We start from the raw sequence: 17,363 nt of genomic DNA, 5'->3' as shown, positions 1-17,363 counted from the left end.
CTCCTGCGCACAACTCTATCCATAGCCCACGCCTCGCAACCATACAACATTGTTGCAACCACTATTCCTTCAAACATACCCATTTTTGCTTTCCGAGATAATGTTCTCGACTTCCACACATTCTTCAAGGCCCCCAGAATTTTCGCCCCCTCCCCCACCCTATGATCCACTTCCGCTTCCATGGTTCCATCTGCTGCCAGATCCACTCCCAGATATCTAAAACACTTCACTTCCTCCAGTTTTTCTCCATTCAAACTCACCTCCCAATTGACTTGACCCTCAACCCTACTGTACCTAATAACCTTGCTCTTATTCACATTTACTCTTAACTTTCTTCTTCCACACACTTTACCAAACTCAGTCACCAGCTTCTGCAGTTTCTCACATGAATCAGCCACCAGCGCTGTATCATCAGCGAACAACAACTGACTCACTTCCCAGGCTCTCTCATCCCCAACAGACTTCATACTTGCCCCTCTTTCCAAAAGTCTTGCATTCACCTCCCTAAGAACCCCATCCATAAACAAATTAAACAACCATGGAGACATCACACACCCCTGCCGCAAACCTACATTCACTGAGAACCAATCACTTTCCTCTCTTCCTACACGTACACATGCCTTACATCCTCGATAAAAACTTTTCACTGCTTCTAACAACTTTCCTCCCACACCATATATTCTTAATACCTTCCACAGAGCATCTCTATCAACTCTATCATATGCCTTCTCCAGATCCATAAATGCTACATACAAATCCATTTGCTTTTCTAAGTATTTCTCACATACATTCTTCAAAGCAAACACCTGATCCACACATCCTCTACCACTTCTGAAACCACACTGCTCTTCCCCAATCTGATGCTCTGTACATGCCTCCACCCTCTCAATCAATACCCTCCCATATAATTTACCAGGAATACTCAAACTTATACCTCTGTAATTTGAGCACTCACTCTTATCCCCTTTGCCTTTGTACAATGGCACTATGCACGCATTCCGCCAATCCTCAGGCACCTCCCCATGAGTCATACATACATTAAATAACCTTACCAACCAGTCAACAATACAGTCACCCCCTTTTTTAATAAATTCCACTGCAATTCCATCCAAACCTGCTGCCTTGCCGGCTTTCATCTTCCCCAAAGCTTTCACTACCTCTTCTCTGTTTACCAAATCATTTTCCCTAACCCTCTCACTTGGCACACCACCTCGACCAAAACACCCTATATCTGCCACTCTATCATCAAACACATTCAACAAACCTTCAAAATACTCACTCCATCTCCTTCTCACATCACCACTACTTGTTATCACCTCCCCATTTGCGCCCTTCACTGAAGTTCCCATTTGCTCCCTTGTCTTACGCACTTTATTTACCTCCTTCCAGAACATCTTTTTATTCTCCCTAAAATTCAATGATACTCTCTCACCCCAACTCTCATTTGCCCTTTTTTTCACCTCTTACACCTTTCTCTTGACCTCCTGTCTCTTTCTTTTATACATCTCCCACTCACTTGCATTTTTTCCCTGCAAAAATCGTCCAAATGCCACTCTCTTCTCTTTCACTAATACTCTTACTTCTTCATCCCACCACTCACTACCCTTTCTAATCAACCTACCTCCCTACTCTTCTCATGCCACAAGCATCTTTTGCGCAATCCATCACTGATTCCCTAAATACATCCCATTCCTCCCCCACTCCCCTTACTTCCATTGTTCTCACCTTTTTCAATTCTGTACTCAGTCTCTCCTGGTACTTCCTCACACAGGTCTCCTTCCCAAGCTCACTTACTCTCACCACCCTCTTCACCCCAACATTCACTCTTCTTTTCTGAAAACCCATACAAATCTTCACCTTAGCCTCCACAAGATAATGATCAGACATCCCTCCAGTTGCATCTCTTAGCACATTAACATCCAAAAGTCTCTCTTTCGCACGCCTGTCAATTAACACGTAATCCAATAACGCTCTCTGGCCATCTCTCCTACGTATGTATATACATGTGTATGGGGGTGGGTTGGGCCATTTCTTTCGTCTGTTTCCTTGCGCTACCTCGCAAACGCGGGAGACAGCGACAAAGCAAAAAAAAAAAACATATATACTATTTATATATATATATATATATATATATATATATATATATATATATATATATATATATATTTTTTTTTTTTTTTTTTTATACTTTGTCGCTGTCTCCCGCGTATTGCGAGGTAGCACAAGGAAACAGACGAAAGAAATGGCCCAACCCCCCCCATACACATGTACATACACACGTCCACACACACAAATATACATACCTACACAGCTTTCCATGGTTTACCCCGGACGCTTCACATGCCTTGATTCAATCCACTGACAGCACGTCAACCCCTGTATACCACATCGCTCCAATTCACTCTATTCCTTGCCCTCCTTTCACCCTCCTGCATGTTCAGGCCCCGATCACACAAAATCTTTTTCACTCCATCTTTCCACCTCCAATTTGGTCTCCCTCTTCTCCTCGTTCCCTCCACCTCCGACACATATATCCTCTTGGTCAATCTTTCCTCACTCATTCTCTCCACGTGCCCAAACCATTTTAAAACACTCTCTTCTGCTCTCTCAACCACGCTCTTTTTATTTCCACACATCTCTCTTACCCTTACGTTACTTACTCAATCAAACCACCTCACACCACACATTGTCCTCAAACAAGTATGAAGTCTGTTGGGGATGAGAGAGCTTGGGAAGTGAGTCAGTTGTTGTTCGCTGATGATACAGCACTGGTGGCGGATTCATGTGAGAAACTGCAGAAGCTGGTGACGGAGTTTGGTAAAGTGTGTGGAAGAAGAAAGTTAAGAGTAAATGTGAATAAGAGCAAGGTTATTAGGTACAGTAGGGCTGAGGGTCAAGTCAATTGGGAGGTGAGTTTGAATGGTGAAAAACTGGAGGAAGTGAAGTGTTTTAGATATCTGGGAGTGGATCTGTCAGCGGATGGAACCATGGAAGCGGAAGTGGATCATAGGGTGGGGGAGGGGGCGAAAATTTTGGGAGCCTTGAAAAATGTGTGGAAGTCGAGAACATTATCCCGGAAAGCAAAAATGGGTATGTTTGAAGGAATAGTAGTTCCAACAATGTTGTATGGTTGCGAGGCGTGGGCTATGGATAGAGTTGTGCGCAGGAGGATGGATGTGCTGGAAATATATATATATATATATATATATATATGTTGAGATATATAGATATATATACGTGCATGTGTGGACGTGTATGTATATACATGTGTATGTGGGTGGGTTGGGCCATTCTTTCCTCTATTTCCTTGCGCTACCTCACTAACACGGGAGACAGCGACAAAGTATAATAAATTAATAAAACATATATCATCCCTGGGGATAGAGGAGAAAGAATTCTTCCCACATATTCACCATGTGTCATAGAAGGCGACTTAAGGGGATAGGAGTTGGGGCTTGAAACCCTCCCATCCTTTTATTTTAGCTTTCTCAAGGGAGAAACAGAAGGAGCTATGCAGGGAGTGCTCATTCTTCTTGGAGGCTCAGATTGGGGTGTCTAAATGTGTGTGGATGTAACCAAGATGAGAAAAAAGGAGAGATAGGAAGTATGTTTGAGGAAAGGAACCTGGATGCTTTGCCGCTGAGTGAAACAAAGCTCAAGGGTAAATGAGAAGAGTGGTTTGGGAATGTCTTGGGAGTAAAGTTAGGGGTTGGTGAGAGGACAACAGCAAAGGAAAGAGTAGCACTACTCCTGAAGCGGGAGTTCTGGGAGTATGTAATAGAGTGTAAGGAAGTAAACTCTAGATTGATATGGGTAAAATTGAAAGTGGATGGAGAGAGATGGGTGACTATTGGTACCTATGCACCTGGTCATGAGAAGAAAGGTCATGAGAGGCAAGTGTTTTTGGAGCAGCCGAGTGAGTGTGTTAGCAGCTTTGATGCACGAGACCAGGTTATATACATGGGTGATCAGAATGCAAAGGTGAGTAAAGAGGCAGTTGAGGGTATAACTGGTGTACATGGGGCGTTCAGGGTTATAAATGGAAATGGTGAAGAGCTTGTAGATTTGTGTGCTGAAAAAGGACTGATGATTGGGAATACCTGGTTTAAAAAGAAAGATACACATAAGTATACGTACGTAAGTAGCAGAGATGGCCAGAGAATGTTACTGGATTACATGTTAATTGATAGACATGTGAGAGACTTTTGGATGTTAATGTGCCGAGAGGGGAAGCTGGAGGGATGTCTGATCATTATCTTGTGGAGGCTATGGTGAAGATTTGTAGAGGTTTTCATAAAAGAAAAGAGAATGTTGGGATGAGGAGAGTAGTAAGTTAGCTTGGAAAGGAGACTTGTGAGAGGAAATACCAAGAGAGATTGAAGCAGAATGGAAAAAGGTGAGAGCAAATGACAAAAGGGGAGTGGGGGAGGAATGAGATGTATTTAGGGAAGCAGTGATCGCCTGCACAAAAGATGCTTGTGGCATAAGAAAAGTGGGAGGTGGCCAGATTAGAAAGGGTAGTGAGTGGTGAGATGAAGAAGTGAGGTTGTTAGTGAAAGAGAACAAAGAGGCATTTGGACAATCCTTGCAAGGAAAGAGTGCAAATGACCAGGAGATGTATAGAAGAAATTGGCAGGAGGTCATGAGAAAGGTGAAAGAGGTGAAAAAGAGGGCAAATGAGAGTTGGGGTGAGAGAGTATCATTAAATTTTAGGGAGAATAAAAAAAAATGTTGTGGAAGGAGGTAAATAACAAGCATAAGACAAGAGAACAAATGGGAACTTAAGTGATGGGGGCAAATGGGGATGTAATAACAAGTAGTGATGAAGTGAGAAGGAGTTGGAGGTTTTTGAAGGTTTGTTGAATGTGTTTCATGACAGAGTGGCAGATATAGGGTGCTTTGGTCGGGGTGGTGTGCGTAGTGAGAGGGTCTGGGAGAATGGTTTGGTAAAAAGAGAACAGGTAATGAAAGTTTTGCAGAAGATGAAAGCCGGCAAGGCGGCGGGTTTGGATAGTATTGCTGTGGAATTTATCAAAAAAGGGGGTGACTGCGTTGTTAATTGGTTGGTAAGGTTATTCAATGTACGTACGGATCATGGTGAAGTACCTGAGAATTGGCAAAATGCACGCATAATGCCACTGAAAAAGGCAAATGGAAAAAGCCGAGTGTCCAAACTATACAGGCATAAATTTTGAGTATTCCTGGGAAATTATATGGGTGAGTAATGACTGAGAGGGTGAAGGCATGTACAGAGCATCAGATTGGGGAAGAGCAGTGCAGTTTCAGAAGTGGTAGCAGATGTGTGAATCAGGTGTTTTCTTTGAAGAATGTGAGAAATACTTGGAAAAACAAACAGATTTGTATGTAGCATTGATGGATCTGGAGAAGGCATATGATAGGGTTGATAGAGATTCTTTGTGGAAGGTCTTCAGAGTTTATGATGTGCGAGATAAGTTGCTAGAAGTAGTGAAAAGTTTTTACCAAGTATGTAAGGCATGTGTACGAGTAGGAAGAGAAGAAAGTGATTGATTCCTAGTAAATGTCAGTCTGCAGCAGGGATGTGTGATGTCCCCTTGGTTGTTGAATTTGTTTATGGATGGGGTGGTTTGGGAGGTAAAAGCGAGGCTTTTGGAAAGAGGGGCAAGTTTGAAGTCGGTTGGGGATGAGAGGGCTTAAGAAGTGAGTCAATTTTTGTTCAACAATGATACAGCTCTAGTAGATGATTCGAGTAAGAAACTGCAAAAGTTGGAGACTGAGTTTGGAAAAGTGTGTGAAAGGAGAAAGTTGGGAGTAAAAGTGAATAAAAGCAAGGTTATTAGGTTAAGTTAACTGGAATGTAAGTTTGAACAGAGAAAAATTGGAGGAAGTGAAGTGTTTTAGATATCTGGGAGTGGACTTAGCAGCGAATGGAACCATGGAAGCAGAAGTGAGTCACAGGGTGGGGGCAGGGGTGAACGTTTTGGGAGTGATGAAGAATGTGTGGAAGAAGAGGACGTTATCTTGAAGAATAAAAATGGGTATATCTGAAGGATCAGTATTTCCAACACTGTTATATGGTTGCAAGGCATGGGCTATAGATAGGTTTGTACAGAGGAGGGTGGATGAGTTGCAAATGAAATGTTCGAGGACGATATGTGATATGAGGTGGTTTGACTGAGTAAGTAATAAAAGGTTAAGAGAGATGTGGGGAAATAAAAAGAATGCGGTTGAGAGAACAGAAGAGGGTGTGTTGAAATGGTTTGGATATATGGAGAGAATGAGTAAGGTAATACTGACAAAGAGGATGTATATGTCAGAGGTGGAGGGAACAAGGAGAAGCAGGAGATCAAATTGGAGGGGGAAGGATGGAGTGATAAAGATTTTGAGCAATCGGGGCCTGAACATACAGGAGGGTGAAAGGCGTGCAAGGAACAGAGTAAACTGGAACGATGTGGTATACTGGGGTCAAGGCACTGTCAATGGACTGAACCAGTGCATGTGAAATTTCAGGGGTAAACCATGGAAAGGTCTGTGGGGCCTGGATACGGACAGGGAGCTGTGGTTTTGAAGCATTGCACATAACAGCTAGAGACTGAGTGTGAACAAATGTGGCCTTTTCTGTTCCTGGCGCTACCTCGCTAAAGCAGGTGGTAGTGATGCTGTCTCCTGTGAGGTGGGCTAGCGCCAGGAATGGATTAAGGCAAGCAAGTACTAATGTGCATAAATGTATATGTTCATGTATGTATGTATTTATTTATTTATTTATTTTGCTTTGTCGCTGTCTAACGTGTTAGTGAGGTAGCGCACGGAAACAGACAAAAGAATGGCCCAACCCACCCACATACACATGTATATGCATACACGTCCACACACGCAAATATACATACCTATACATCTCAATGTATACATATATATACACACACAGACATATACATATATACACATGTACATAATTCATACTGTCTGCCTTTATTCATTCCCATCGCCACCTCGCCACACATGGAATAACAACCCCTTCCCCCTCATGTGTGCGAGGTAGCACTAGGAAAGACAACATGTATATATGTATAGTTACATATATATGTGTATATGGTGATATGTATCTGTATGTATATGTGCATATGGGCATTTATGTAAATATATGTGCATATGAGGGGATGGGCCATATGAATATAAATAAGATACAGAAACAATTTCTTTTCCTTTACTGTCTTTTTGAATTATTTAGGTTTCCGATCATAAATACCACACCAGCCAAGGGGTTTTTAACATATTTTTATTTTTTCATCCCAGGTGACCTACACTAATGGTGCCCTTTCTTCCAGTTCTAGGCATTTGTTTTGTAATAGAGCATTGTTTTCTTGACCAGAGGTACATCACATGTTGAAAACCCTCAATCATACCATTGTCCATTACAGTAATAGCACCCATCCCTCTCACATGTCTAAATACTTAAAAAGCCTCTCCTTCAAGTTAAGTATCTCCCTTTCACTGCTTTTGTCTCATACCCAATGAGCTCCAGCTAGATTACTGTCTGTTTTGGCGATGCACCTTTACAGTATTTTGTTTTAAAATTCATTGCAAATGGATATACATATATTGATCTCATACCTCCTGAGACTTCCTTAACATCAGGTGGAGGGGCGGTTTCATTTGAATTGTTGCGTCCTTGGCCTGAAAACGCCCTTTTTCCAGCACAAAGTGATTGTAAGTTTCGGGCATAAACTACAACTATTCGTTCTTTAGAGCATAGCAGCTGCAATATAAGAAGCAATAACATAAAATCTTACCAATGAATTTAAAATCTGATATTTACATCAAATAATATAATCATTCTTCTATAAAAGCAATAAATACTTATAAGCAAGTTCATTCATTTACAAAAACAGTGTTCATCATAAAATTTTATGATCATTACTAATATTTCAATTACTATCAATATGCACTGAATCAAAAAAAAAATATCAAGTGATTATCTTCACAGCTTACCCTTGCTGCCATAACTAAATGAGAAGACTTTGTGCTTCAGAAGGAAAAGATTTCACTCCTCTGCAAACAAGCAGGTGATGGCACTTTCCTTTATGGCTGATGAACTCTGTGGATAAGACAGTCACATGCTACAAGAAGGAAAATTACAACTTGGTCAGATAAATTTCCTATGTGATTTTGGGAAAATAGATAAAAAAAAATCCAGATAATATAAAATTCTAGATATATAAAAAAGAAAATACATCTAATAGGAAAATAACTGCAAAATGAAAACAAAACAGCAATTCCCATTGTACTGTTTTTGTCTATGTAATTCACACTCCACTCAAAATACAGACAGCCCTCAAAATACGTATTTGACTGTTTTGAGAAAAACTTGTCCATTCTCAAGGAAAATATGCCATATAACAAAATATCCAGAAAATAAAACTTCACATAAGCACAATGCTAACTGTAAGTTTCAAAAACAAGCACCATTAAGCAATAATCTTTACATAACAAGGTGGAAAACAATTTAACAACCATTTCTACCTGTGGAAGGAAACACCAAAATCTACTTGAGATTACCACTAAGTCAGAAATTAACTGCAACACATTACACTCTTTGAGTCACATTCTTATTCATATATATATCTGTGTTATCTTTCTTTTACCTATCAAATCACACAGTCCATTCATCTGCAAAATTACTTTTTTCATGACAATTGCTTTAAGGAGTTACTGTGTTGTTATGAAAGTTAAATATATACCAAATGACTCAATGACAAAGTTCCTTGTTATAAATATCAAAATGCCATTAAATGTTAGAGATCAAAGAGAATGCCTTCATTCCTTCCTATCAAATACTAGGTACATAAGAAAAATAAGAGCATTAAAATTCATTGCAAGTATTAAGCAATTTACAGTTCGACTTAAACTGTGAATGAAGAGACAATACTGAAAATCTGCAAAGGCAAAGTTTACACATTTAGTGTGAAAAATGTTAAGGATTGTACTGCTGCAGTCTGAAGAATTTTGAGCATGAAAAATAAGTGTCACTGATGTAAATATAATGACTAAAATTTAAAGTGAAGAGGTCCATAATGTGACTGGAACACTCATGTTGGGCAGGTACAAAAAGTGACCGAGACACTCATTTTCAGCAGAAGTTGGTTCTCAGGAAAAACACTCACCACTAAATTCTGTTTTGATAAAACTACTCAAAAAGACAGCAATGTTCACGAAGACAAATCACAAATTCGTCATACATTAATCACTCATGGCATAGTAGAGATTACATGAATCAGAATCATCTGCAAAGTTGTGGGTATGTCTAAATAATCAAATAAAATATTTAACTAAAGCAGATGTAGTTCACAATGCACCTGAGATATGGAAAAATACCTGTGGCAAATACAAGGCCTAATTCCTACTTAAGGGTTATTCAAGGGTAATTTTTGAGATTCAGGTTTTTATACCTTTTGTGCTGTGGGTGTAAATATACATTCTACTGGGAAAGTCCTGAGGACATATATATGTCTTCAAATTTCCCAATTATGTTTCTATAAGTCAATATTTTCTGAATGCAAATATGTATGCCTCATGTCATCCATAAACAATTAGCCAAAGACCAAAGAGAATTCCTCAAGTCTCACAATTACCCATATATCACCAAGGTGGGTGGATATCATACACATGAATATCATTGATTCTCACAGATAAGTAGTACAGTGGCAATGAGCTACGAGCTGCTAGTCAAGATCTAATTCTAAATGTTTCAACATTCTGAATGTTGAGAATCAAATCCTGACTAGCTGCTCATGTCCAACTGCAGCTGTATCTCTATGAACATACTTTACAACTGAGTGAAGGGCATATGTATGTCTTTTAATTTCCTGCCCATGTTTCATACAGCTCTAGTGGCTGATTCCAGCAAGAAACTGCAGAGATTGGTGACTGAGTTTGGAAAAGTGTGTGAAAGGAGAAAGTTCAGAGAAAATGTGGATAAGAGCAAGGTTATTAGGTTCAGTAGGGTTGAGAGACAAGTCGATTAGGAGGCAAGTTTGAATGGAAAAGTTGGAGGAAGTGAAGTGTTTTAGATATCTGGGAGTGGACTTAGCAGCGGTTGGAACCATGAAAGTGGAAGTGAGTCACAGGATGGGGGAGGGGGTGAAGGTTCTGGGAGCAAAGAAGAATGTGGAAGGAGAGATCTCGGAGAGCAAAAATGGGTATGTCATAATAAATAGTAGTTCCAATAATGTTATATGGTTGTGGGGTATGGGCTATAAATAGAGTTGTATGGAGGAGGGTGGATGTGTTGGAAATGAAATGTTTGAGGACAATATGCGATGTGAGGTGGTTTGATCGAGTAAGTAATGAAAGGTTAAGAGAGATGTGTGGAAATAAAAAGAGTGTGGTTGAGAGAGAAGAGGGTGTGTTGAAATGGCATGGACATATGAAGAGAATGAGTGTGGAAAGACTGACAAGAGGATATTTGTGTCAGACGTGAAGGGAACAAGGAGAAGCAGGAGGCCAAATTGGAGGTGGAAGGATTGAGTGATATCAGGGCCTGAATATACAGGAGGGCGAGAGGTGTGCAAGGAATAGAGTTAATTGGAACGATGTGGTATACCTGGGTCAATGTGCTGTCAAATGAACTGAACCAGGGCATGTGAAGCATCTGAAGTAAACCTATGGGGCCTGGATGTGGATAGGGAGCTGTGGTTTTGGTGCATTACATGCGGCAGATACAGATTGAGAGTGAACAAATGCGGTCTTTTTGTCTGTTTTCACTGGTGCTACTTCACTGAAGCATGGAGTAGCGATGCTATTTCCTGTGTGGCAGGGCAGTGACAGGAAGCGATGAAGGCAAGCAAATGTGAAAATGTACATGTGTATATGCAAGCATTCCGCCAATCCTCAGGCACCTCACCGTGAATCATACATACATTAAATAACCTTACCAACCAGTCAACAATACAGTCATCCCCTTTTTTAATAAATTTCACTGCAATATCATCCCAACCCCCTACCTTGTCGGCTTTCATCTTCTGCAAAGCTTTTACTACCTCTTCTCTCTTTACCAAATCATTCTCCCTAACCCTCTCACTTTGCACACCACCTCGACCAAAACACCCTATATCTGCCACTCTAATCATCAAACACATTCAACAAACTTTCAAAATACTCACTCAATCTCCTTCTCACATCACCACTACTTGTTATCACCCCCCTATTAGCCCCCTTCACTGATGTTCCCATTTGTTCCCTTGTCTTATGCACTTTATTTACCTCCTTCAAAAACATCTTTTTATTCATTCAAATATCTAATGATACTCTCTCACCCCAACTCTCATTTGCCCTCTTTTTCACCTCTTGCACCTTTCTCTTGACCTCCTGCCTCTTTCTTTTATACATCTCCCAGTCGTTTGTATTATTTCCCAGCAAAAATCATCCAAATGCCTCTCTTTTCTCTTTCACTAATAATCTTACTTCTTCATCCCACCACTCACTACCCTTCCTAATCTGCCCACCTCCCATGCTTCTCATGCCACAAGCATCTTTTGCGCAAGCCAACACTGATTCCCTAAATACATCCCATTCCTCCTCCTCTCCTCTTATGTCCTTTGTTCTCACCTTTTTCCATTCTGTACTCAGTCTCTCCTGGTACTTCCTAACACAAGTCTCCTTCCCAAGCTCACTTACTCTCACCACTCTCTTCACCCCAACAATCTCTCTTTTCTGAAAACCTGTACAAATCTTCACCTTTGCCTCCACAAGATAATGATCAGACATCCCTCCAGTTGCACCTCTCAGCACATTAACATCCAAAAGTCTCTCTTTTGCATGCCTATCAATTAACACGTAATCCAATAACGCTCTCTGGCCATCTATCCTACTTACATACGTTTATTATTTTTATTATTTTGCTTTGTCGCTGTCTCCCGCGTTAGCGAGGTAGCGCAAGGAAACAGACGAAAGAATGGCCCGACCTGCACACATACACATGTATATAAAAACACGTCCACACACGCAAATATACATACCTATACATCTCAATGTACACATACATATACACACACAGACATATACATATATACACATGTACATAATTCGTACTGTCTGCCTTTATTTGTTCCCATCGCCACCTCGCCACACATGGAATAACAACCCCCTCCCCCCTCATGTGTGTGAGGTAGCGCTAGGAAAAGACAAAAAAGGGCATCATTCGTTCACACTCAGTCTCTAGCTGTCATGTAATAATGCACCGAAACCACAGCTCCCTTTCCACATCCAGGCCCCACACAACTTTCCATGGTTTACCCCGACACTTCACATGCCCTGGTTCAATCCATTGACAGCACGTCGACCCCGGTATACAACATCGTTCCAATTCACTCTATTCCTTGCACGCCTTTCACCCTCCTGCATGTTCAGGCCCCGATCACTCAAAATCTTTTTCACTCCATCTTTCCACCTCCAATTTGGTCTACCACTTCTCATCATTCCCTCCACCTCTGACACATATATCCTCTTGGTCAATCTTTCCTCACTCATTCTCTCCATGTGGCCAAACCATTTCAAAACACCCTCTTCTGCTCTCTCAACCACACTCTTTTTATTTCCACACATCTCTCTTACCCTTACATTACTTACTCGATCAAACCACCTCACACCACATATTGTCCTCAAACATCTCATTTCCAACACATCCACCCTCCTGCGCACAACTCTATCCATAGCCCACGCCTCGCAACCATACAACATTGTTGGAACCACTATTCCTTCAAACATACCCATTTTTGCTTTCCGAGATAATGTTCTCGACTTCCACACATTCTTCAAGGCTCCCAGAATTTTTGCCCCCTCCCCCACCCTATGATTCACTTCCGCTTCCATGGTTCCATCCGCTGCCAGATCCACTCCCAGATATCTAAAACACTTTACTTCCTCCAGTTTTTCTCAATTCAAACTCACCTCCCAATTGACTTGACCCTCAACCCTACTGTACCTAATAACCTTGCTCTTATTCACATTTACTCTTAACTTTCTTCTTTCACACACTTTACCAAACTCAGTCACCAGCTTCTGCAGTTTCTTACATGAATCAGCCACCAGCGCTGTATCATCAGCGAACAACAACTGACTCACTTCCCAAGCTCTCTCATCCACAACAGACTGCATACTTGCCCCTCTTTCCAAAACCCTTGCATTCACCTCCCTAACAACCCCATCCATAAACAAATTAAACAACCACGGAGACATCAAACACCCCTGCCGCAAACCTACATTCACTGAGAACCAATCACTTTCCTCTCTTACTACACGTACACATGCCTTACACCTTAGATAAAAACTTTTCACTGCTTTTAACAACTTGCCTCCCACACCATATATGCTTAAAACCTTCCACAGAGCATCTCTATCAACTCTATCATATGCCTTCTCCAGATCCATAAATGCTACATACAAATCCATTTGCTTTTCTAAGTATTTCTCACATACATTCTTCAAAGCAAACACCTGATCCACACATCCTCTACCACTTCTGAAACCACACTGCTCTTCCCCAATCTTATGCTCTGTACACGCCTTCACCCTCTCAATCAATACCCTCCCATATAATTTACCAGGAATACTCAACAGACTTATACCTCTGTAATTTGAGCACTCACTCTTATCCCCTTTGCCTTTGTACAATGGCACTATGCAAGCATTCTGCCAATCCTCAGGCACCTCGCCATGAATCATACATACATTAAATAACCTTACCAACCAGTCAACAATACAGTCACCCCCTTTTTTAATAAATTCCACTGCAATACCATCCAAACCTGCTGCCTTGCCGGCTTTCATCTTCCGTAAAGCTTTTACTACCTCTTCTCTATTTACCAAATCATTTTCCCTAACCCTCTCACTTGGCACACCACCTCGACCAAAACACCCTATATCTGCCACTCTATCATCAAACACATTCAACAAACCTTCAAAATACTCACTCCATCTCCTTCTCACATTACCACTACTTGTTATCACCTCCCCATTAGCCCCCTTCACTGAAGTTCCCATTTGTTCCCTTGCCTTACACACTTTATTTACCTTCTTCCAGAACATCTTTTTATTCTCCCTGAAATTTAATGATACTCTCTCACCCCAACTCTCATTTGCCCTCTTTTTCACCTCTTGCACCTTTCTCTTGACCTCCTGCATCTTTCTTTTATACATCTCCCAATCATTTGCATTTTTTCCCTGCAAAAATCGTCCAAATGCCTCTCTCTTCTCTTTCACTAATAATCTTACTTCTTCATTCCACCACTCACTACCTTTTCTAATCAACCCACCTCCCACATTTCTCATGCCACAAGCATCTTTTGCGCAAGCCATCACTGCTTCCCTAAATACATCCCATTCCTCCCCCACTCCCCTTACCTCCTTTGTTCTCCCCTTTTTCCATTCTGTATTCAGTCTCTCCCGGGTACTTCCTCATACAAGTCTCCTTCCCAAGCTCACTTACTCTCACCACTCTCTTCACCCCAACATTCTCTCTTCTTTTTCTGAAAACCCCCACAAATCTTCACCTTCACCTCCACAAGATAATGATCAGACATCCCTCCAGTTGCACCTCTAGGCACATTAACATCCAAAAGTCTCTCTTTCGTGCGTCTATCATTAACACGTAATCCAATAACGCTCTCTGGCCATCTCTCATACTTACGTACGTATACTTATGTATATCTCGCTTTTTAAACCAGGTATTCCCAATCACCAGTCCTTTTTCAGCACATAAATCTACAAGCTCTTCACCATTTCCATTTACAACACTGAACACTCCATGTATACCAATTATTCCCTCAACTGCCACACTACTCACCTTTGCATTCAAATCACCCATCACTATAACCCAGTCTTGTGCATCAAAACCACTAACACACTCATTCAGCCGCTCCCAAAACACTTGCCTCTCATGATCTTTCTCCTCATGCGCAGGTGCATATGCACCAATAATCACCCATCTCTCTCCATCAACTTTCAGTTTTACCCATATCAATCTAGAATTTACTTTCTTACACTCTATCACATACTCCCACAACTCCTGGTTCAGGAGTAGTGCTACTCCTTCCCTTGCTCTTGTCCTCTCACTAACCCCTGACTTTACTCCCAAGACATTCCCAAACCACTCTTCCCCTTTACCCTTGAGCTTTGTTTCACTCAGAGCCAAAACATCCAGGTTCCTTTCCTCAAACATACTACCTATCTCTCCTTATTTTCTCATCTTGGTTTCATCCACACACATTTAGACACCCCAATCTGAGCCTTCAAGGAGGATGAGCACCTCCTGCGTGACTCCTTCTTCTGTTTCCCCCTTTAGAAAGTTAAAATACAAGGAGGGGATAAAAGTGAGAGCTCAAATTACAGAGGTATAAGTTTGTTGAGTATTCCTGGTAAATTATATGGGAGGGTATTGATTGAGAGGGTGAAGGCATGTACAGAGCATCAGATTGGGGAAGAGCAGTGTGGTTTCAGAAGTGGTAGAGGATGTGTGGATCAGGTGTTTGCTTTGAAGAATGTATGAAAGAAATACTTAGAAAAGCAAATGGATTTGTATGTAGCATTTATGGATCTGGAGAAGGCATACGATACAGTTGATAGAGATGCTCTGTGGAAGGTATTAAGAATATATATGGTGTGGGAGGCAAGTTGTTAGAAGCAGTGAAAAGTTTTTATCAAGGATGCAAGGCATGTGTACATGTAGGAAGAGAGGAAAGTGATTGGTTCTCATTGAATGTTGGTTTGCGCCAGGGGTGCATGATGTCTCCATGGTTTTTTAATTTGTTTATGGATGGGGTTGTTAGGGAGGTGAATGCAAGAGTTTTGGAAAGAGGGGCAAGTATGCAGTCTGTTGCAGATGAGAGAGAGCTTGGGAAATGAGTCAATTGTTGTTTGCTGATGATACAGCACTAGTGGCTGATTCATGTAAGAAACTGAAGAAGCTGGTGACTGAGTTTGGTAAAGTGTGTGAAAGAAGAAAGCTGAGAGTAAATGTGAATAAGAGCAAGGTTATTAGGTACAGTAGGTTTGAGGGACAAGTCAATTGGGAGGTAAGTTTGACTGGAGAAAAACTGGAGGAAGTGAAGTGTTTTAGATATCTGGGAGTGGATTTGGCAGTGGATGGAACCATGGAAGCAGAAGTGAATCATAGGGTGGGGGAGGGGCAAAAGTTCTGGGAGCATTGAAGAATGTGTGGAAGTTGAGAACATTATCTTGGAAAGCAAAAATGGGTATGTTTGAAGGAATAGTGGTTCCAACAATATCATACAGTTGCGAGGCGTGGGCTATAGATAGAGTTGTGTGGAGGAGGGTGGATGTGTTGGAAATGAGATGTTTAAGGCCAATATGTGGTGTGAGGTGGTTTGATCAAGTAAGTAATGAAAGGGTAAGAGAGATGTGTGGTAACAAAAAAGTGTGATTGAGAGAGCAGAAGAGGGTGTTTTGAAGTGGTTTGGTCACATGGAGAGAATGAGTGAAGAACGATTGACAAAGAGGATATATGTGTCAGAGGTGGAGGGAACGAGAAGTGGGAGACCAAATTGGAGGTGGAAAGATGGAGTGAAAAAGATTTTGAGTGATCGGGGCCTGAACATGCAGGAGGGTGAAAGGCATGCAAGGAATAGAGTAAATTGGAACGATGTGGTATACCGGGGTCGACGTAGTGTCAATGGATTGAACCAGGGCATGTGAAGTGTCTGAGGTAAACCATGGAAAGTTTGGTGGGGCCTGGATGTGGAAAGGGAGCTGAGTTTTGGTGCATTATACATGACAGCTTGAGAATGAGTGTGACCGAATGTGGCCTTTGTTGTCTTTTCCTAGCGCTACCTCGTGCACATGCGGGGGGCGGGGGTTGTTATTTCATGTGTGGCGGGGTGGCAACAGGAATGAATAAGGGCAGACAGTATGAATTATGTACATGTGTATATATGTATATGTTTGTGTGAGTATATATATGTATACGTTAAGATATATAGGTATGTATATGTGCGTATGTGGACATGTATGTATATACATGTGTATGTGGGTGGGTTGGACCATTCTTTCATCTGTTTCCTTGCGCTACCTCGCTAACGCGGGAGACAGCGACAAAGTATAATAAACAAATATAGAATACATGTGTATATGTATGTATATGGCTGTGTATGTGTAGGTATATGTTATGTATATGTATCTATATGTGCGTGTTTGGGCATTTATGTGCATATGTGTGTATATGAGTGGATGGGCAATTCTTCATCTGTTTCCTGGTGATACCTTGCTAATGCAGGAAACAGCAATTAAGTATAATAGATATACATAAATCAATTACCCACAACTCTAATTAGCTCAAACCTTTAAGCAATTCATTTTACCATTCTTTTTTCACA

General features: G+C 41.2%; 1 protein-coding gene across 5 annotated transcripts in view; it reads right to left on the bottom strand.

The window, feature by feature from the left end:
- LOC139766057 (cobalamin trafficking protein CblD) overlaps positions 1–17,363 on the bottom strand; it is a 204,282-nt gene that overhangs the window by 137,130 nt on the left and 49,789 nt on the right. For all 5 annotated transcript variants that reach the window (XM_071694206.1, XM_071694205.1, XM_071694207.1 and 2 more), the window contains exons 2-3: positions 7,969–8,074; positions 7,591–7,735 (exon numbers count right to left, since the gene is read on the bottom strand). In XM_071694206.1, the coding sequence (XP_071550307.1) occupies positions 7,591–7,735; positions 7,969–7,980 (157 nt within the window). In that variant the 5' untranslated portion in view covers positions 7,981–8,074. The remainder of the gene's footprint in view (positions 1–7,590; positions 7,736–7,968; positions 8,075–17,363) is intronic.

This window comes from Panulirus ornatus, chromosome 56 (assembly GCF_036320965.1).
Source record: "Panulirus ornatus isolate Po-2019 chromosome 56, ASM3632096v1, whole genome shotgun sequence".
NCBI lineage: Eukaryota > Metazoa > Arthropoda > Malacostraca > Decapoda > Palinuridae > Panulirus > Panulirus ornatus.
The sequence above is the reverse complement of the archived record's forward strand: the minus strand, read 5'-3'. Positions and strand labels throughout refer to the sequence as shown.